At 42.8% G+C, this 19,394-nt stretch overlaps 1 protein-coding gene across 1 annotated transcript in view; it reads right to left on the reverse strand.

Annotated features, from left to right (window-relative positions):
• Positions 1-19,394, reverse strand: part of DZIP1 (DAZ interacting zinc finger protein 1) — a 53,605-nt gene that overhangs the window by 17,909 nt on the left and 16,302 nt on the right. The window contains exons 9-14 of the mRNA XM_065896149.1: positions 16,782-16,919; positions 15,000-15,062; positions 7,070-7,210; positions 6,574-6,622; positions 5,029-5,085; positions 2,672-2,728 (exon numbers count right to left, since the gene is read on the reverse strand). Coding sequence (XP_065752221.1) covers positions 2,672-2,728; positions 5,029-5,085; positions 6,574-6,622; positions 7,070-7,210; positions 15,000-15,062; positions 16,782-16,919 — 505 coding nt within the window. The remainder of the gene's footprint in view (positions 1-2,671; positions 2,729-5,028; positions 5,086-6,573; positions 6,623-7,069; positions 7,211-14,999; positions 15,063-16,781; positions 16,920-19,394) is intronic.

Genomic DNA, 19,394 nt, shown 5'->3' on the forward strand with positions numbered 1-19,394 from the left:
TTAGACTATTTCTAACATACCCAAGTGATCTCCCAGCTCAGGTTCTTTGAACGCATCAGTCAGGCTAAGCTTCCTGCAGCCCAGCTCTCCAATCCTGCCATGCTCAGCCTCAGAACATTCAGCAGCTACAAAATGCCACAAGGACGACCCAAACAGCTTCAGCCCAGCACTCAGTGGTTGCCGTGAACAACCTGAACCAGCCTGTCCCTCAAAATCTCTTTTTTTTTTTTTTTTTTTTTTTGTAGTACGCGGGCCTCTCACTGTTGTGGCCTCTCCCGTTGTGGAGCACGGGCTCCGGACGCGCAGCCTCAGCGGCCATGGCTCACGGGGCCAGCCGCTCCGCGGCATGTGGGATCTTCCCGGACCGGGGCACGAACACATGTCCATGTCCCCTGCATTGGCAGGCGGACTCTCAACCACTGTGCCACCAGGGAAGCCCCTCAAATCTCTTTTGCATACTCTATGCTCAGCCAAACAATTCGTCTGCACCAATAACTCACATCCAGTGCTTTCCTGCCACCTTTTGCTTCTACTTTTTGCTTTGTCTCAGCTGAAAGGAGCGTGCCCCCTCCCTGGGGCAACCCATGTCTTATAACTGACGGCCTCAATCCAGGAAAATTCCAAAGTGCCCACCCCAGCTCTAAAGCTCCTGGTCAGACCTGCTGAGGCCTCCGCTGTAGCTGCATCTGGGATCAACATCCCTTTAACGCCCCACCCTACTTCTCTCACAGGTGTTGTCTGAGAGCACTGCCCAGACAGCACCCGCAAACCTCCAGCCCAGAGTCTGCATCTCAGGGAACCCAACCTCAGCCGGTGAGTAATCATGAGATTTTTCATGGTAAAGGACCTCATCAAGCTTTGAGATAGAACAAAGGGAAAGACAGAGAGGAAGTTGGGCTAATTAATGCTGTGCGATACGTGACCAACCCTCCCTGTGCCCCTGCCCCCCAGCACCCGGGGAAGCTGCCACAGCTGGGGGTGGCCAGGCAGTGGGCCAAGCCTCCTCCTCCTCCTCCTCCTCTGCCCCTGCCCATTGAGATGCTCACAAATCAGCTTTGATCCCAATCCAAGGGCTGTGGGCCTCATGCCAGGTCTGGCTGGCATTTAAAACGAGCATTTCAATCCCAACAGATGCCAGCAAGGGGGCATGGCTGATTCAGGCCAGGGTCCACACAGGACACAGTGCTCTAGACTGACAGATTTGTCAGGACCCTGGAATCAGCCCCAGAGAGCATTACATGTCTACTGTATGCGTCCTTTATCGGGTACCAAAAATATAAAACGAAGAAAATATGGCCCTCGTGTAATGCCAGATAGGAGGCTCACAAGAACAAGGTGGGAAACAAAAGAAACGAAAACACGTGTTGAGGTACAAAAAAGAAGTAGCCAGCAATGCCTTGTAAAAATCAACCCTACTACTGAACAGCACAGGGAACTCTATTCAATACTCTGTAATGGAACTATATGGGAACAAGAATCTCAAAAAGAGTGGAAAAAAAATCAACCTTAAAAAAGGAGGCAACAGAGAGACTTTAGACCTGACATAAATAAAATGAATAGAGAATAATTGCCGGAGATAATTTTCTCATATCTTCAATATTAAAGAAGTTTCTACAGGTCAAACATACATTTTATCTCTGTTCCTGGTTCAAAGGAAAAAACCCTGCACGTTCTAAACACTTGTAAATAATAACATCCAATATGTGAAGAATTTATGCAGTACGTATTATAAACACATGCCAAAGGGAACCGATCCACCTGAAATGATCTTAGGAAAAAAATAAGGGGCAATAAACACTTTATGAGTCAGTCAGTGAGTAAAAATGATAATTACAAAAGGCCATGATATATGGAGCAAAATATTTATGAAAACAAAAAAGTCCAACTCGACTGACCATGGATTTAAGTCCTAACTAACAGGCTAAAAAGAAAAGTGGAATGAAGTAATCATTAGATTCCAGAAGCATTTGCAGGTAAGACAGGAAAAAGGTGGTCCCCCTCCCATCCTAATTCATTTAATATACAGCAGACCTTAGGAAAACAATATATGAAAAAGATACTATAAAAACTGTTAGCACCTTAGCTGTATAAAAATAAAACATGTCTATAAATATTCACCCTGTCTACTGGATCATGTTAGTGACAATTATCAGTCAGTGGCCTGGGCCAAGAACTGGATCCTGGTAGCAGTTTCATCCAGTGGTTCCTACTTTTTTCTTTTGGTTTCCATCACATGTCTTTTCTAGCTTTTTTTCCAACCAATCACTGAAACTGTTTGTTTAAAAAAGGTGACTTGCTGCCACATTGAAAGTTATAAAAACAGGCACATATGCCCTGTGGCATGTGCTGGTTGGCTGGTCTAGTAGAAAGTCATCCTCTTACCCAATACCTATGACTTTCCCCCAAATATCATAAATGATCCAAGTACTACCCAGAGTTAAAATCTGTACCTGTGAGCCCAGCAGTAGATACATTTTATACTTTGCGACGGGTGGGTATGATCAGTTCACAGTAACATTACATAGGAAGACTGCAGTTTCATGAACTGTTTTGCATTCACCAAAACGTTTTGTTTGCATAATTACCCCACACAGAAGCACTTTCAGTTAATAAGTTACCTAACTCAGGGTGGAAACTGTACATAAAATGCTGAGGCGTTGCTGAAACTTACCATGTGCCATTGTTAGACTTGACTTAGCATCCAAAGTCTGTGGGGCTGGGGCATTCACTGAAAAAGCATAAAAAGAAAAAGCTCACAGCGTTCTGTAATTATAGCATCTGCACCTGAACATGATGGTAACCAAATATTCGTCCAATTAGTCAAGATATATACAGACGATGAGGGACAAAAGACAAAGATATTACCGACTAACCTAAACCGATTTCTAAATAACAGCCCATTGAAATATCATTTACCCTCTTAAAATATACAATTCAGTGGGTTTTAACATAGTCAAAGAGGCAAACTATTATATATATAGGATGGATAAACAACAAGGTCGTACTGTATAGCACAGGGAACTAACTATATCCAATACCCTGTGATAATCCATAATGGAAAAGAATATGAAAAAGAATATGTATAACTGAGTAACTTTGCTGTACAGCAGAAATTAAACACAACATTGTAAGTCAACTGTACTTCAATTAAATTAAAAAAAATACAGTCACGGAGCTGTACAGCCGTAACCACTATCTAATTCTTGAACATTCTCACCACATGTACACCTCCCCAAAATACCCGTATCTATTAGCCCCATCTCTCCCTCCCCCCAGCCCCTGGCAATCACTGATCTACTTTCTGTCTCTATGGATTCACCTATTCTGGTCCTTTCATAGAAATGGAATCATACAATATATGTGGTCCTCTGTAATCGGCTTCTTTAACTTAGCATCATGTTTTCAAGGTTCATCCATGTTGTAGCATGTGTCAGCATCAGCATGTACTTTTATGGCCAAATAATGTTCCACTGTATGGACAACGTTTTATTTATCTTTTCATTAGTTGATGGACATTTGGGTTGTTTCCACTTTTTAGCTATTATGAATAATGCTGCTATGAATATTCATGTACAATAAATCAATTAAAAAGACTACCCCAATCACTGGGCTGGAAGACACCGTGAGAAGACATTAATTCAGCCACAGCCTTCAGAGAGGAGTATACCTGATTCAAGTAAGACTGAACACCCTGTACTTCAAAATATCTCAGAAAATTAGATTCTACAGCCTCTCTTCCAATATTTGACAATTCCTATCTGAGGTTCCTCTCTCAACTATTTATTTATTTATCTATTAGTTTACTGACTCTTTCCCTAGCTTATTAGAATAGATCTTTAATTCTAATCCTATTCTAAAAAATACTGGCCACAAACTTCAGCTACCCTATAGGCATACAATTTTGTCTTTACAATGGCTAGTGTGAAAGTGTTCAACTCCTAACTATGGGTAAACTGCTAACAATTCTGGAAATACGGCCTTCAAACCCATTTACAACTTGCTAATCTAGATCCAGGTTTGGTAAACTACAGCCTGTGGGACATACCAGCCCTTACCTGGTTTTGTAAATAAAGTTTTATTGGAATACATTATTGTTCCAATATTGCGCTAAGTATAATTAAAATATAAACAATAATAATTGAGTGTCTTTTAAATTTCCATACTTCTCTGAAATGCTTCTGTTCTCCCCTCAGCTCTACTCCTGGCACTTAAACTACCCTCTCCTCCTGAGCACCTCTCAACCTCTTCAGCTTCCAGAATCAACATCAAGAGGCCTCAAGAAGCAGCTGAGCAGTTAAAACAATTAGCCCTTTCCAGTCAATTGTGCCAAATTCCCAAACGCGCTCATCAATGTCCTTTCATCATCACAAGTCCTGGGCCCATATGAATGGTTGTTCAGTGCCCGGCCTCGGTGCAGGCCCTCTCCCCCGTTATTCAGATCCTGTACGCATGCTTTCTTGAATGGAAACAAAAATATTTCAACTATTTATTATTAAGAAAACAATCTGTCCATTTTGAACTGTAGAGATTATGTGTTTTTGGATTCTGGCCAAATCCTGACAGCTCCGGAAGACAGCTGTGCTGAGCTGACTTCAAGCGAGTGACTGGTGGGACCATCGCGTCAAACCCTGCAGCACTGGGTCTCAGTGATGCCAAAATGTGGTGGCCACCACACACAGTCATGTGGTCACAGTGTTATGACTTTGGGAAATCCAAGAGTACAAACTGCAGTGCTGCCGAAGAGCTTTTAGTTGTTCCTTTATTAAGCGAATAAGGTTAACAGGTAAGGTAATAAGGTAATAGTAAGGTAACAGGTACGGCTAACCCAAATCACCACAAAATCACACGGATATTTACAATATTGGGTTGTAGAACTAGGTCAAATCTGGGAACCAAAATAGATCATTATATAATCTCCAAACACACTGATGTTCAAAGAAATGTCTCTAAAAATAGTAAGTAGAAGTTATGGATGGGTTTAGCACTTTAAAAATATCTTTAGAACCTGAGCCTATTATAGAAACTTACTAGGTACAGTTGGGGTAGTCGGCTTAGATTCAAAAGTTTGCCAGGTTAAAGGATTCCCTGAAATAACAAAAAAAAGTAAATTAATAACAAAAATCACACGCTATGGGTTATATTTTGCTAGCGCATATCCTAATATTTCCCCCCAAAAAAACCAATGAATTTTACCAACATATAGCGACTTACCAAAAAAAGATGTTTAACATACATCTTTTAAAGCTAACTTTTTTCTAAAATTATTTTTCAAATGTGTATGCTGTCTAAGGAATTACACAGTTATTCCTCACTACCTGAACTCTTACTATTCCAAGAGAAGTTATAGGGAACCACCACCCTTCCCAAACCTTTATCTCAAAACGAGGGAAACAAGTGTGTAGGTCAATGTACAGGCATACCTCATCTTATTGCACTTTATTGTATTTCGAAGATGCTGCATTTTTAACCAATTGAAGGTTTGTGGCAACCCTGCGTTGTCAGGTGATGGTTAGCATTTTTAGCAATACAGTATTTTTTAATTAATGTATGTGTATTTTTTTAGACATAATGCTATTGTACGCTTAATAGACTACAGTATAGTATAAACATAACTTTTATTATGCACTGGGAAACCAAAAAAATTTGTGTGACTCACTTAATTGTGATTATTGGCTTAATTGCAGTGGTCTGGAACTGAACCTGCAATATTTCCGAGATATGCCTGTATCTCCCATAGCCCCCAGAGACAGGGAGGAAACCCAGCTCATAACACCCATTATCAATCCCCAGTTGGCATCCCTCAAGGAAACAAAGATGCCTTAATAACCTGAGATGTACAGGAACCAAGACTGGGATCACTCGGAAGAAAACCAGGCAAAAGGCAAGCTTTACGCTGTATTGGGAGACCCTGCACTTCTGGCTCCCAGTCCCGCTTCTAGACTAGCTCTTGAACGATACGGAGATGGATGGCTATCACTGCTACCATCAGTAGGTTGTATATGCCCCCACTGTACTTAGAACAAACCCTTAACCCCAGCCTACCACAATGCAGAATCACGCAGCAAGCCTCTACAGCACTTTAGGATAATTAAGAGTTTAATATTAATAACAATAGCCAACACTCATGAGTGTTTAACAGGTGCTCTTTACACATGTTCTCCCATTTCATCCTTGTAACAAGCCTATGATGTAATTACTACTAATATTCCAGCTTTAGAGCTGAGGAAACCGGGGCAGAGGCTCACAAAGCTACATAGTGCCAGAGATGGGAGTTGAACCCAGTCTGCCCCCAGACTCTGTACTTTTAATCATAAGGCGTCTTATTGCACATCCATCCAGAGGTACAGTTACTAAGCATGTATTATGTGCATGACGATATTCTGATAAAAAGGATACGAGAGCATTCTATGACAATTTAGGTATTTAAAAGTCTTCAACTCTCTGGGTTGTGGTTAGCACCACTTAGCACATCTTAGCACTCATGAACCATCGCGGCCCAACATTCTTCTGAAGTCCAGCACACGGTTAGGGAGGCCCGCCTTGCCTCCAGCGCTGGGATCCTGGTCCACTTACCTCTGGGTTCACTGACACTGTTTAATGGTTTACTGGTAAACTCTTTAATCTGCAAAGAAGAATAGTCTTTCAGTGATCCATGTTTGAACTAGACAGGGACATACTGGATAATGGACAGATACTGTACTCAGTAAATGAACCTTTTCACTAAATCCTCCAAAGACACAGGACACGTGGACTTTAATGACATGGAGACAAATGTTTTATAAAAGCAGCATTTGGATTCAGCTGCTTCTTTTGGTAAGGAATTACCAAAAGAAATTTTAGCTACCTTCACATTTATTCTGAATTCTAACTGAATAAATCTGATTGCTCTACGGTATTTTAAAATACCTTTAAAAATGATTTTATTTACTTATACGAACAACCACAGGGAAAAGAATATTCTATCTTCTTTATCTTATCCATCTTACAAGTGCTCTAAAATAAAAACACATGTTCTTAGATAAACTGCACTGTTTACATTAAAATGGTGCCAATATATACTCCAAAATACCTGTTGTCTCTGAGTGATGATCAGCTCCTTCTGCTCCTGGAGCCTCTGCCCTAGCTCTTCTATCCTTTTCTTGTAGAATACATTACTTGCATTTAGATCATCTATCATTGAGGTTCGAAGTTTCTCTATATGTGACAGGAGCTGGAAAAACCAATGAAGAAAGGCATTCATCTGCAAACTGCATGTAAATTTCTTCTTTTGGCAGTTTGTATATACATGCCGTACCTTCTTGCTGGCCTATGTTATCTACACACTGAATAACTCTCTGATCACCGTGTATGAAGGCCCTGGCCATACAAGGGGCTTCATCTCTGTTCCCAGGGAGCTCATGGCCCAAGAAAGCCAACACTGATGATGTGAACAGTGGAGGGAACCTGAGCCGTTACATGAAATCACACAGGGACGAGCAAGGATAAGGACCAAGCCTTCTCCCTCAGAGCAGCTCCAACCCCACGCAGTACTGTTCTCACACATCCACATGCATCATCCCAGCTGGAAAGTGCACTCCCTGGGCCGGAGAGCCCACCTGAATTATTTTATACGCCTAGCAACTAGCATGGTCTCTGGCTCTTAGCAGGTTCTCAATAAATATTTACTGAGAAATGGGAGGTGGAGGGTGTTGGGGGTAGAGGAAAAGAGGAAGGGAGGGAGGGGGAGGGGGAAGGGGAAGGAAGGGAGGGAGGGGGAGGGGGAAGGGGAAGGAAGGGAGGGAGGGGGAGGGGGAAGGGGAAGGGAGGGGGGGGGGGGGAGGAAACAGAAGGAAGAGAAGCAGAGAACAGATCCAAAGATGCACAGATTCATCTTTTGAGACTTAACCTCAGGGAAGATCAAATACTGGACAAGAATTCAAGAAGAATTTGTTTTCAATAATTTAAGGAAACATTCTTAAAACAACTTCGGAAGTTGCTTCAACAGAAGAGAAAATACCCTTGGCAAATGGCATAAAGGACATTCCAAGCCTACGGCCTGGAAACAGAGACAGGGATGTGCAGGTCAAATAAAGGGGGGTAACTGTGTCTGAGAGGAGCACAGAGAGTGCCTGGAGCAGCATTTCCTAATAGGCGAGGTTTTTTTTAACAGACACTCAACACGTGTAGAGCCTGCGTTAGGCATTTCATCTTGTTGAATCCACACCACAGCCTCATGGATCCAAGTTTTGACCTCGTTGTTCAAACGGGGAAACTCAAGTCTAGAGAGGTAAGCAGCTGACCCAAACACAGACAACTTGAGTGGGAAGAGCCCAGACTTGAACTTTCCTGTCTTCAAAGTCAACGTTTTCAAACTTAGTCTATGTCATGAAACGTATTAATGAATTGTACTTGCAGGCTTCCCTGGTGGTGCAGTGGTTGAGAATCCACCTGCCAATGCAGGGGACACGGGCTGGACCCCTGGTCCGGGAAGATCCCACATGCCATGGAGCAACTAAGCCCGTGTGCCAAAACTACTGAGCTTGTGCTCTAGAGCCAGCGAGCCACAACTACTGAAGCCCGTGCACCTAGACCCCGTGCTCCGCAACAAGAGAAGCCACCGCAGTGAGAAGCCCAGGCACCACATTGAAGGGTAGCCCCCACTCAGTGCAACTAGAGAAAGCCCGCGCGCAGTAACCAAGACCCAACACAGCCAAAAATAAATAAATTTTTTAAAAAAAGGGCTTCCCTGGTGGCGCAGTGGTTGAGAGTCTGCCTGCTGATGCAGGGGACACGGGTTCGTGCCCCGGTCCGGGAAGATCCCACATGCCGCGGAGCGGCTGGGCCCGTGAGCCATGGCCGCTGAGCCTGCACGTCCGGAGCCCGTGCTCCGCAACGGGAGAGGCCACAGCAGTGAGAGGCCCACGTACCACAAATAAAAAAAAGAGAGAGAAAGAAAGAAATCAAAAAGTAACAAAAATGTACCTATCAGAATGGCCAAAATCCAGAGCTTGCCAATATCAAATGTTGACAAGGGATGTGGAGCAGCAAGAACTCTCATCCATTGCTGGTGGGAATGCAGAGCGCTACAGCCGTGTGGAAGGCAGTCTGGCAGTTTCTTACAAAACTAAACATACTTTTACCAAATGATCCAGCAACTGTACTCCTTGGCATTTACCCAAAGGAGCCAAAAACCTATGTCCACACGAAAACCGCACACGGATGTCTATAGCAGCTTTATTCATAATTGCCAAAACCTGGAAGCAACCAAGGTGTCCTTCAGCAGGTGAAGAGATAAATAAGCTGTGGTCCATACAAACAATGGAACGTTATTCAACATTATAAAGAAATGACCTACCGAACCATGAAAAGACTTGGAGGACGCTTAAATGCATACTGTTAAGTGAAAGAAGCCAATCTGAGAAGGCTGCATACTGTATGATTCCAACTATATGACATTCTGAAAAAGGCAAAATTATGGAGACAGTAAAAAGAATCAGGGGTTGAGGGGAGGGAGGGAGGGAGGGAGGGATGAACAGGCAGAGCACAGAGGAATTTTAGGTCAGTGTCCTGTATGAGACCATAATGATGGCTGCATGTCACTATACATTTGTCAAAATCCATAGAATGTACAACTCAAGAGGGAACCCTAATGTAAACTGTGGACTTTGGGGGATAATGACATGTCAGTGTAGGTTCATCAGTTGTAACCAATGTACCACTCTGGTGTAAGATGTTGATAATGGCGAAGGCTGTGCATACGGGGTGGGCAGGGGGTATTTGGGAACGCTGTGTATTTTCTCCTCAACGTTGCTGTGAACGTAAAATTACTCTAAAAATAATCCATTTACATTGTACAGAAAAACAATAAAATAACAACAAAAAGTTAATGCTCTCAATCCATACACTGCAGGGTCTTCCCTCTGAAGCGCTCTGTGCTCACATGAGGCCGGACAAACAATAGGTTGAACCAAGTTAAAAGGGTTTCCTGAGTAAGGACTAAAAAGAACCCTACATATCCCAGTAGATGCTAAGAATCTGCCCCCAGGAGGACACTGTCAGGAATCTTTCCCACATTTTTACAGACTACTGGAAGAGTACCCCCAAAAGCAGTTTGGGAAATCTGGAGTTGGAAAACAGAAGGAAAAGCCAATAAAAACGTACAGGGCTCTGGGTGGAGGCTGAGAATCAGCAATATGGGGACCAGGGCCCAAGCAGAAAGGGTACATAAGAAAAACTAAGGGATGGCATCATTTTGATACTGGAATTGAGAATTGACCAGAAAATGTGATAGTCTAAGAAAGAGATAGCCAGAAACTATTTCAAAAGGCCTGTGGCCCTGGAGCCCCTTTCTTGTGACCTTCTACCATTTCAAGTTTTGCACTTTTTCTCTACCAGCCACATTACTCCATCCTCCTCTCCTTCCACTGCGTGACCATTCTACAACCTCCCAAGCTCTAAGAGTCTTCTGTTGGGTGGAAAAGGGCATGCCATCATTTATCTGTGGTTCCCTTTGAACTCCTACCAATGTTATTTAAAAACAAAACCAAAAAAAGACTGCCAAGAATCTAGGTAAAGCAATAAAAAGTTGGCAAACGCAACTTCCCTTAAACAGAGAAATACAATATGTGCATTGTAGGAACAGGAGGCACCAATCATGTGGAATAATTAATAGTTTGGTCTCAGGCACAGATTACTAAACCTTATTGAACCTGCCTCTCTGTTAGGGTTTAAGAGAAATGAAGGAAGAAGCAAGCAGCTTCTGAACAAGCAAAACCAACAGACAAGGGAGCAGCGTAGCCTGGCGGTGGCACAAAAACTCCACGCTCCCAGCACGTGGGGTGAGGCGCCTCACTCACAAGCAGGTCAGGCCTCTCCTTCCTCCAAACCACTGGCAGTCGGTCTTCCTCTCTATCACCACCCACAGTGGCCAAGTGTAAACCTCTACAACTTATACTGTACACTGTATTCCAGCCAGAAGGTGACTTACATTCCCACAAGAGGCTTAAAGGAACGAGGACTAAAATCACCCCCTATTAATAAGGAAGCCTGAATTCTGTCCCTAAACCCCAATGCTCTAAAAACACCCTGAAGAATAAAAATAGAACTTCAAACTGTAAGAGCCGTGGTTCAAACCATGGATCCAAAGCACAATCGTCGGGGGTTTGCTGGTGTTCTTACTGTTGTTTCCAAACTCTGCATGTCCCAGACTTACCTACTGAATCAGGCCTTCAGTGGGGAGAGCTGGACACCTGTATTTTGGAAGAGCCTCGGGTCTTTCTGAAGGATGCCCCTGGTTAGGAACTACTGCCTTAGAGCACCTCGAAGGAAAGATTCAACGTTCTTACAGAAAAGCAACTCCTCTAAGTTGTCACTGGCCGTTCCCCTCCTCACCTGCCTAAGTGCCTAAAGCATGAAAGGTGAGTAAGGCAGCGAGGCAGACAAGCAGGCCCTGAGGTTAAGAGGACCTGCTTCAAATATCACGTCACACCGACACACAGCTCTTTCCACCCTGTTCTTCTGAACTGTACAGTCAGCATCTCCCCATCCACACACAAAAAGGCTGTGTGACCCCCTTGTTGGCCACCTATCGACCTTCTGCATTAATTCAGCAAATATTTAATAAGCACCAACCACATTTTAGACACGTTATCGGATGCTGAGAATACAACGGAGGAGTAAACAGAGCCCTTCCCTCACAGGGCTAGTGATCTGGTTGAAGAGACAGACAATAAACAAGTAAACAAACTATTTAAAACAGTGTTGAGAGCTACACTTGTGAAGCGCTGAGGATAATAACGGGGGGCGGGGACCACCTCCCTGGATGGAGTGGTCTCGGGGTGACGTCAGGTCTCTTGAAGGAGGAGAATGAAGGCAGGAGAGATGCTCTCCTACTAGCCTTGAAGACGTCACAGCCAGCCTGTGAATGGCGGAGCCGGGGGTCTCACTCCCACGGCTAACCGTAAGGAACTGCACATCACCAATCACCTGAACGGGCTTGGGAGGGCCCCGGAGCCCCAGATGAGACCACAGCGCAGCTGACACCTTGAATGCAGCTTGTGAGATCCCGAGCAGACAACCCAGCCAAGCCGTGCCTGGACTCCTATCCCATGGAAACTGTGAGATAATAAATCTGTGGTAATTTGCTACACAGCAGAGAAAACCAAATCAGAGGGGAAGGAGACAGCCACATAAAGAACAAGTGGAAACAGTATGGAGGTTCCTTAAAAAACTAAAAATAGAATTACCATATGATCCAGCAATCCCACCACTGGGCATATACCCTGAGAAAACCATACTTCAAAAAGATACATGCACCCCAATGTTCATTGCAGCACTATTTACAATAGCCAGGTCATGGAAGCAACCTAAATGCCCATCAACAGATGAAAGGATAAAGAAGATATGGTACATATATACAATGGAATATTACTCAGCCATAAACAGGAACGAAACTGGGTCATTTGTAGAGATGTGGATGGACCTAGAGACTGTCATACAGATTGAAGTAAGTCAGAAAGAGAAAAAGAAATATCATATATTAATGCATATATGTGGCGTCTAGAAAAAATGGTACAGATGAACTGGTTTGCAGGGCAGAAATTGAGATACAGATGTAGAGAATAAACGTATGGACACCAAGCGGGGAAAGTGGCGGTGGGGTGGTGGGGGTGGTGGTGTGATGAATTGGGCGATTGGGATTGACATGTACACACTGATGTGTATAAAATTGATGACTAATAAGAACCTGCTGTATAAAAAAAAAATTCAATTCAATTCAAAAAAAATTAAATTCAAAAAAAAAAAAGTGGAAGGACCTCCCAGCAGTGAAAACCATGTGTAAAAGGAGAAAAAGGCCACACGTTCTACAAATTACCAGAAGGCCACCGTAGCTAAAAAGAGTCGGTTCAGAGAGAGGTTCAGGATGAGGCCACAGTGGTGGCCGACAGCCAGATTATTTCGGCTGCTCTGCAGAGAGCAGGTTACACGAGCAAAAGGTTGGAATTGGGAAGCCAGTTACTGGGCCCTCTTGGAAATGGTGGGAGCTCAGCGGAGGATGGAAGCAACAGAAATGTCCAGAAGAACATGGATATGAGATACTCGGCAGGACCTGCCAATAGCCTGGAACTGGGGGCTGAGGGAGTGCATCTGAGTGGACTAGGGTGCCATCAGCCAAAAGCAAGACACCTCTGGGAACAAATCCAAGAACTTCACTTTAGACATGTTACATGTAAGAAGCAGTGGAGATGTCCAGTACAGAGCTGGCTACTTCGTCTGGAGCTCAGAAGGGTGGCTTAGACTAGAGAAAGAAACATGGGCGTTATATCTACACACATCCCAGACACTACTCCCCTTTAACAAGCTCTCTGTCTAATTCCTGGAGCACCAGAACTATGAGAAATACATTTCTGTTGTTTATAAGCCACCCAGTCTAGGTTGTTTGCCCAAAAGGGGATACAAAGTGGGCTACAAAACACATACAGTTTAAAGTGAAAAAATCAACAGATGTTTTCCTGTCTTAAAATCTCAAATAAATCTACTTTACATTTTTTACACTATTGTAAAAGCTTTTTTTTTTTTTTTTTTTGTGGTACGCGGGCCTCTCACTGTTGTAGCCTCTCCCGTTGCGGAGCACAGGCTCCGGACACGCAGGCTCAGCGGCCATGGCTCACGGGCCCAGCCCTCGCGGCATGTGGGATCTTCCCGAACCGGGGCACGAACCTGTGTCCCCTGCATCGGCAGGCGGACTCTCAACCACTGCGCCACCAGGGAAGCCCTGTAAAAAGCATTTTAACACTTAAATTTCTGATGTACTCAGCGGAAAAGGAATAGGTGTTACAATTCATTTTTGTTTTCATTAAAATGACTTTAATGTGAACAATCCTTCTTTTTATAGGCAGACCTCAGAGATACTGTGTGTTCAGTTCCAGATCACAGCAGTAAAGCGAATCACGTGAATTTTTTGGTTTCCTAGTGCATACAAAAGTTATGTTTACACTACACTGTGGTCTATTAAGTGTGCAATAGCGTTATGTCTTAAAATAAACAATGTGTATGTCTTAATTTAAAATACTTTATTGCAGGCTTCCCTGGTGGCTCAGTAGTTAAGAATCCACCTGCCAATGCAGGGGACACGGGTTTGAGCCCTGGTCCGGGAAGATCCCACATGTCACGGAGCAACTAAGCCCACACACCACAACTACTGAGCCTACACGCTAGAGCCCGCGAGCCACAACTACTGAGCCCGTGTGCCACAACTACTGAAGCCCATGTGCCTAGAGCCGGTGCTCAACAAGAGAAGTCACCGCAATGAGAAGCCTGCACACCGCAACAAAGAGTAGCCCCTGCTCACCGCAACCAGAGAAAAGCCCACGCGCAGCAACGAAGATCCAACACAGCCAAAAATAAAATAAATAAAAATTAAAAAAAAAAACTTTATTGCTAAAAAATGCATCATCTGACAATGCAGGGTTGCCACAAACCTTCAATTTGTAAAAAACGCAATTATCTGCAAAGTGCAATAAAACAAGGTATGCCTGTATTCAAAACTTATTTAGACTGCCACTCTGTATTGTTTAAAAATTAGAAACATGTATTCAACAATGGAGAAATGATTAAATAACTGATGATACAGCCATAAGATCATCATGGAGCCATTAAAAAAATCATGCTTATGAATAATATTTTAAAACATAGAAAACTGTTTATGATATATTAAATGAAAAATGTATAAAGTTATAGATATAAAGCAAAATTCAAAATCTGTGAGACATATTATATGCATGGGTTTCTATACTTATAGAAACGCAACATTTACAGCATAGGAAAAAGACTGAAAGAAATTATAACAAAGCAGTAACACTGGTTATCTATGGTATTGGAATGATGAGTAATTTTAATTTCTGTTATATATTTCTCCACAAATGTCTTAAGTGGATAAATATTTCCTTTATTATAGGGAAAAGCAAATATTCTTTTCAGAAAGACCCACTTTTTATAGGTCGTTGGTTTCTTAATCTTACCCGGCTCTTCTCTTTCTTGTGTTCTTGATGAAGAGCCTGAACTCGAGCTGTCCACTTGCTTTCCTACAAAATTAGTAAAACAAGAGTAATTTAGTGTAACTGTAACAATGACATCTACTCAAAACGGAAGCTTCCTTTTTAGTGAGTACCTATGAAACCCAACCATCTATTTGGTAAAATTTTAGCAGGCATTTAAAAAAGTAAATAAATACAGTCAAAAATGTTTAAACACACTTGCACTTGGTTTTAATCTTATACTCTGAGGCAAGGTTCAGCAAACATTTTCTGTTAAGGGGCTAACAGAAAATGTATTAGACTCTGGGGGCCAGATGACTCAGTCACTACTACTAGAAGTAGGAGAAAAGCCGTAAGTAATATGTAAATGAACAGTCAGAAACGGTCCATAATAGTATGGCTGTGTTCCAATAAAACTTAATTAAAAAAAACAGGTGCTAGCTTGTTAACCTCAGAAGCTAAAAGGAAACATCAAGGTTTCTGGGTCCATAGGTTCTGAACTGATAGAGCTCACAGGAAGGAGACAAAAGAAATTTAGGTGGGACCTGAGGATTTCATAACTGGGTCCTTCAACTAGTGAGACAGCAGCCTGCTGGGAGCAAATGCCAACAGTTCAGTTCAGGACCCAATTCCTGGTCCCCTACCGCATACCAGGCACCTCGCTGGGCAGCCGCTGGCAGGCTGGGAGAGAACTAAGAGACAGGCCCTGCTTGCCCTGCCCGGAAGAACAGTGGACATACAATGGAGGATTCCCACATAATGTGCACGTGATCAGGTCCAGCTTGGAGGACTGTGGCAGTGCAATAACCCAGAACTCCTGGAGGACTCTCCAGAAGAGATGCCATCCCAGCTGAATAAGTGTCAGGGCCTGAAAACTGGAAGGTGCATAAAAAAGAAAGCTGAAAAAGCAAAATCAGATTGCCTCGTCCCGGGAACCAGGAGCTCTTTGGGGCTACTGGGGCGTCAAGGTAAAGGCAAGAAATGGTGGGAGATGGCAGGACCAGATGCCCAGGGACTCTGAATGCTGGTTAAGGGTCCTAGACTTTGTTCTGTGAAAGATGAGGAGCCATTGAAGGATTTTAGACAGGATGGTGACATGATCACCCTGGCTATAACACGAAAGGTAGATTGAGGGGAGAGAGGCAAGACAAGAAGCAGTGGCAGTAGTCCATGTTCAAAAACACATTTACCTTTTAAAATGACATAATATTGCTTTCTGAAAAAATCCTGAATTCATAAGCTTTAATCTCTATGTTTCCTGGCTAAAAAAAAAGAAAAGTTCCCCTAAATCAGTGTGACCAAAACAGCCAGGACGAAGGCTGTACTGATTACTGAGGTTCACTTCCAAATGACTGTAATTTATTTGATAAGTGTAAAAGACCACCAGTTTGCCAAGGCGGCCATATATTTAAGCTCTAAAATGTCAGGGCTTCAATATGCCTTTCTATGCCTTTTGAAAGTGGGTCTACATCTGAATGAAACATGAAAAATAACTACTAAGGTAATATGAACCAATTCAAATAGGTATTAGTCAAGGAAAAACTAAACAACTTTGCCAACTGTTCTGTATCCACATCTATTAGTCAATCAGTAAGTATCGAATGAACACCTATTCTGAATTACACATGTGTTAGGAGATAAGGAAAAAAGAATTAGTCACCTTCATTGTCACTGAAAGAGGCACTTTTTTGTAGATGGTGCTTACTGTAAATTACCTCACGGAGAAAGATCAGGCCTCTACTGAAGTAGTCACCCACTTTTACATACCTGACTGTCAAGAAGTTGCATCACATTTTGGAAATCCTGGGGATGCTGAGGACGTTCTTCTTTAAGCTCATGTGCATCTTTTAATGTGCCTATGTTACACTTGATCTGCATATTGGACTTCTGGATTTCTGACAATTGCTATAAAATAAAATTCAGAATCACTGGTACAGATGTTCACACTTTTATACGACTGACAGAGAGAACAAAATTGGGGAGCACCTGACTATCCTCCTGGACGTTCACCGTGCTTCTCCTGCTTCTCATTCCCAGTGGTTTTCCCGTTTCATTACCTCCAACAAAAGAACGTGCACTGGGAGAGAAAGGGAAAGGAAAACCTAAACTTTCTAATCTTAGAGAATCGATCTTTAAAACTTTAATGGGCAGGCAACAGTGCCAGAAACAGAGGAACTGGGTGCAGTTGATTCTCAGGATGATTTAGTGAGGAGGCCAGCATCTTCCAGGGACCACTAGGGACATAAGGTTTTAATGTTACCCTTTGCTTGTAGGTTATTCCCAAAGTTACTGGCAGTAAATACCCTCAGAAGGTAATATGTTAACTTCAAAAACAAAAGGATGGGGGAGCACTGTCCCCTACTGCTTAAGTCTGGGCTGTACAAGGTGACTTCCTTCCAAAGAGCACAGTATGGAATGGGGGGCAGCGGGGTGGGGAGAAACCTGACAAATACTACCTCAGCCAGGTGATCAAGGTCAACACCAACACTCATAAACCATGTAGACGGTATGTACCCTTGAAATGACGTGATGAAAATGGTACTTTATCTCTGAGGACTTCTTCCTCAAAACCCATAAACCCTGTCTAACCATGAGATGAATATCAGGTAAATTCCAACAGAGGGGCATCCTACAATATACCTGAAAAGTACACCTTAAAACTGTCAAGGTCATCAAATACAAGCCTGAGCCTAGAGAAACAAGACAACTAAATGTACTTAGGTATCCTGGATAGGACCCTGGAGCAGAAAAAGGATGTTAGGTAAAAGCAAAAGAAATCTGAATGAAGTATGGACTTTAGTTAATACTAATGTACCAGTATTGGCTCATTAATTGTAACAAATGTATGATACTAATTTAAGACGTTAGTAATGTGGAAAACTGTGTACAGGGTTAGGAGAGGGGTATTTATATGGAACTTTCTGTACTATTTGCTCAGTAAACCTAAAACTATTCCAAAAAATAAAGTCTATTATTAATAATAATTTTTAAAACGCTCTATAGCCAAAGTGGGCAAACAACCCAAATGTCCATCGAATAATGGATCAATAAAATATGGTGTATCCATACAATGAAATATCATTTGGCAATTAAAAAAATATATTGATACATACTACAATGTGGATGAATCTTGAAAACATTACACTAAGTGAAAAGAAGCCACTCACAAAAGATCACATTTTATATGATTTAATTTATATGAAATGTCCAGAACAGGCAGATGCATAGAGACAGAAAGTAGATCTGTGGTTGCCAGGGGTGGGAGGGAGTGCCAATGGGTACAAGGCTTCTTCTTTGGGTGATGAAATGTTCTAAAATGACTGTGATGATGGTTGCATAACTCTGTGAACATAGTAAAAACCACTGAACTGTACAGTTTAAGTGGGTGAATTGTATGATATGTAAACATCTCAAAAAAGCTGTTTGAAGAAAATATGTGTGGCTTCTCTAGTGGTACAGTGGTTAAGAATCTGCCTGCCAATGCAGGGGACACGGGTTCGAGCCCTCGTCCAGGAAGATCCCACACGCCGCAGAGCAACTAAGTCTGTGCGCCACAACTACTGAGCCTGCGCTCTAGAGCCCGCGAGCCACAACTACTGAAGCCCGCGCGCCTAGAGCCCGTGCTCTGCAACAAGAGAAGCCACCGCAATGAGAAGCCCGAGCACCACAATGAAGAGTAGCCCCCGCCCGCTGCAACTAGAAATAAATAAATAAATGTATTAAAAAAAAAAAAATCTATATGAATGGTAAAAAAGTCCTAGGTAGGGAAAAGTCCAATTCCACAATGATCCTGGGGGCAGGGATAACCATGGAGGGAATCTCAGGCAAAAGAGCCATACTGGCAGCTTCATCACAAGGAAAAAAAAGTGTGGCCTTGATGGAGAAGACATAAAAAGCCAGTCTTAAATTGGTTACTATCAGAATCCACTACTGTGGGTAATACGACATCCCACTTGGAGAAGATGCCAAGGGTCTGAGTTTGGGAGAAGCCCCTGGAGTAGGGGTGGTAAAAGAATTACTACTGTCGACAGGTTCTGATGCTTAGAACCAAGCGAGGTGATAGGGGATAGTTGAACCAACAGGGAGTTGACTGAAGAAAGCCCTATAGAAAAGACACAACGAGCCGTCCCAAGTTAATTTCCCCTCAACTTTTTATGTGCAAATTACAACTTATGAAAAAGTTGAAAGAAGAGTATGAACACCCATTTCCCCCTTCACCAGTAGTTAACCTCGTGCCACATTTGCTTTGTAAAGATATGACAGCAGCTGGCAAACTTTTTCTGTAAAGAGCCAGATAGTATTTGACTTTGGGAGACACGTAAGATCTTGGTCATAACCTCTCAACTCCATGGCTCCAGCACAAAAGCTCCATAGACAAAG

This window comes from Phocoena phocoena, chromosome 18 (genome assembly GCF_963924675.1).
Source record: "Phocoena phocoena chromosome 18, mPhoPho1.1, whole genome shotgun sequence".
Taxonomy (NCBI): domain Eukaryota; kingdom Metazoa; phylum Chordata; class Mammalia; order Artiodactyla; family Phocoenidae; genus Phocoena; species Phocoena phocoena.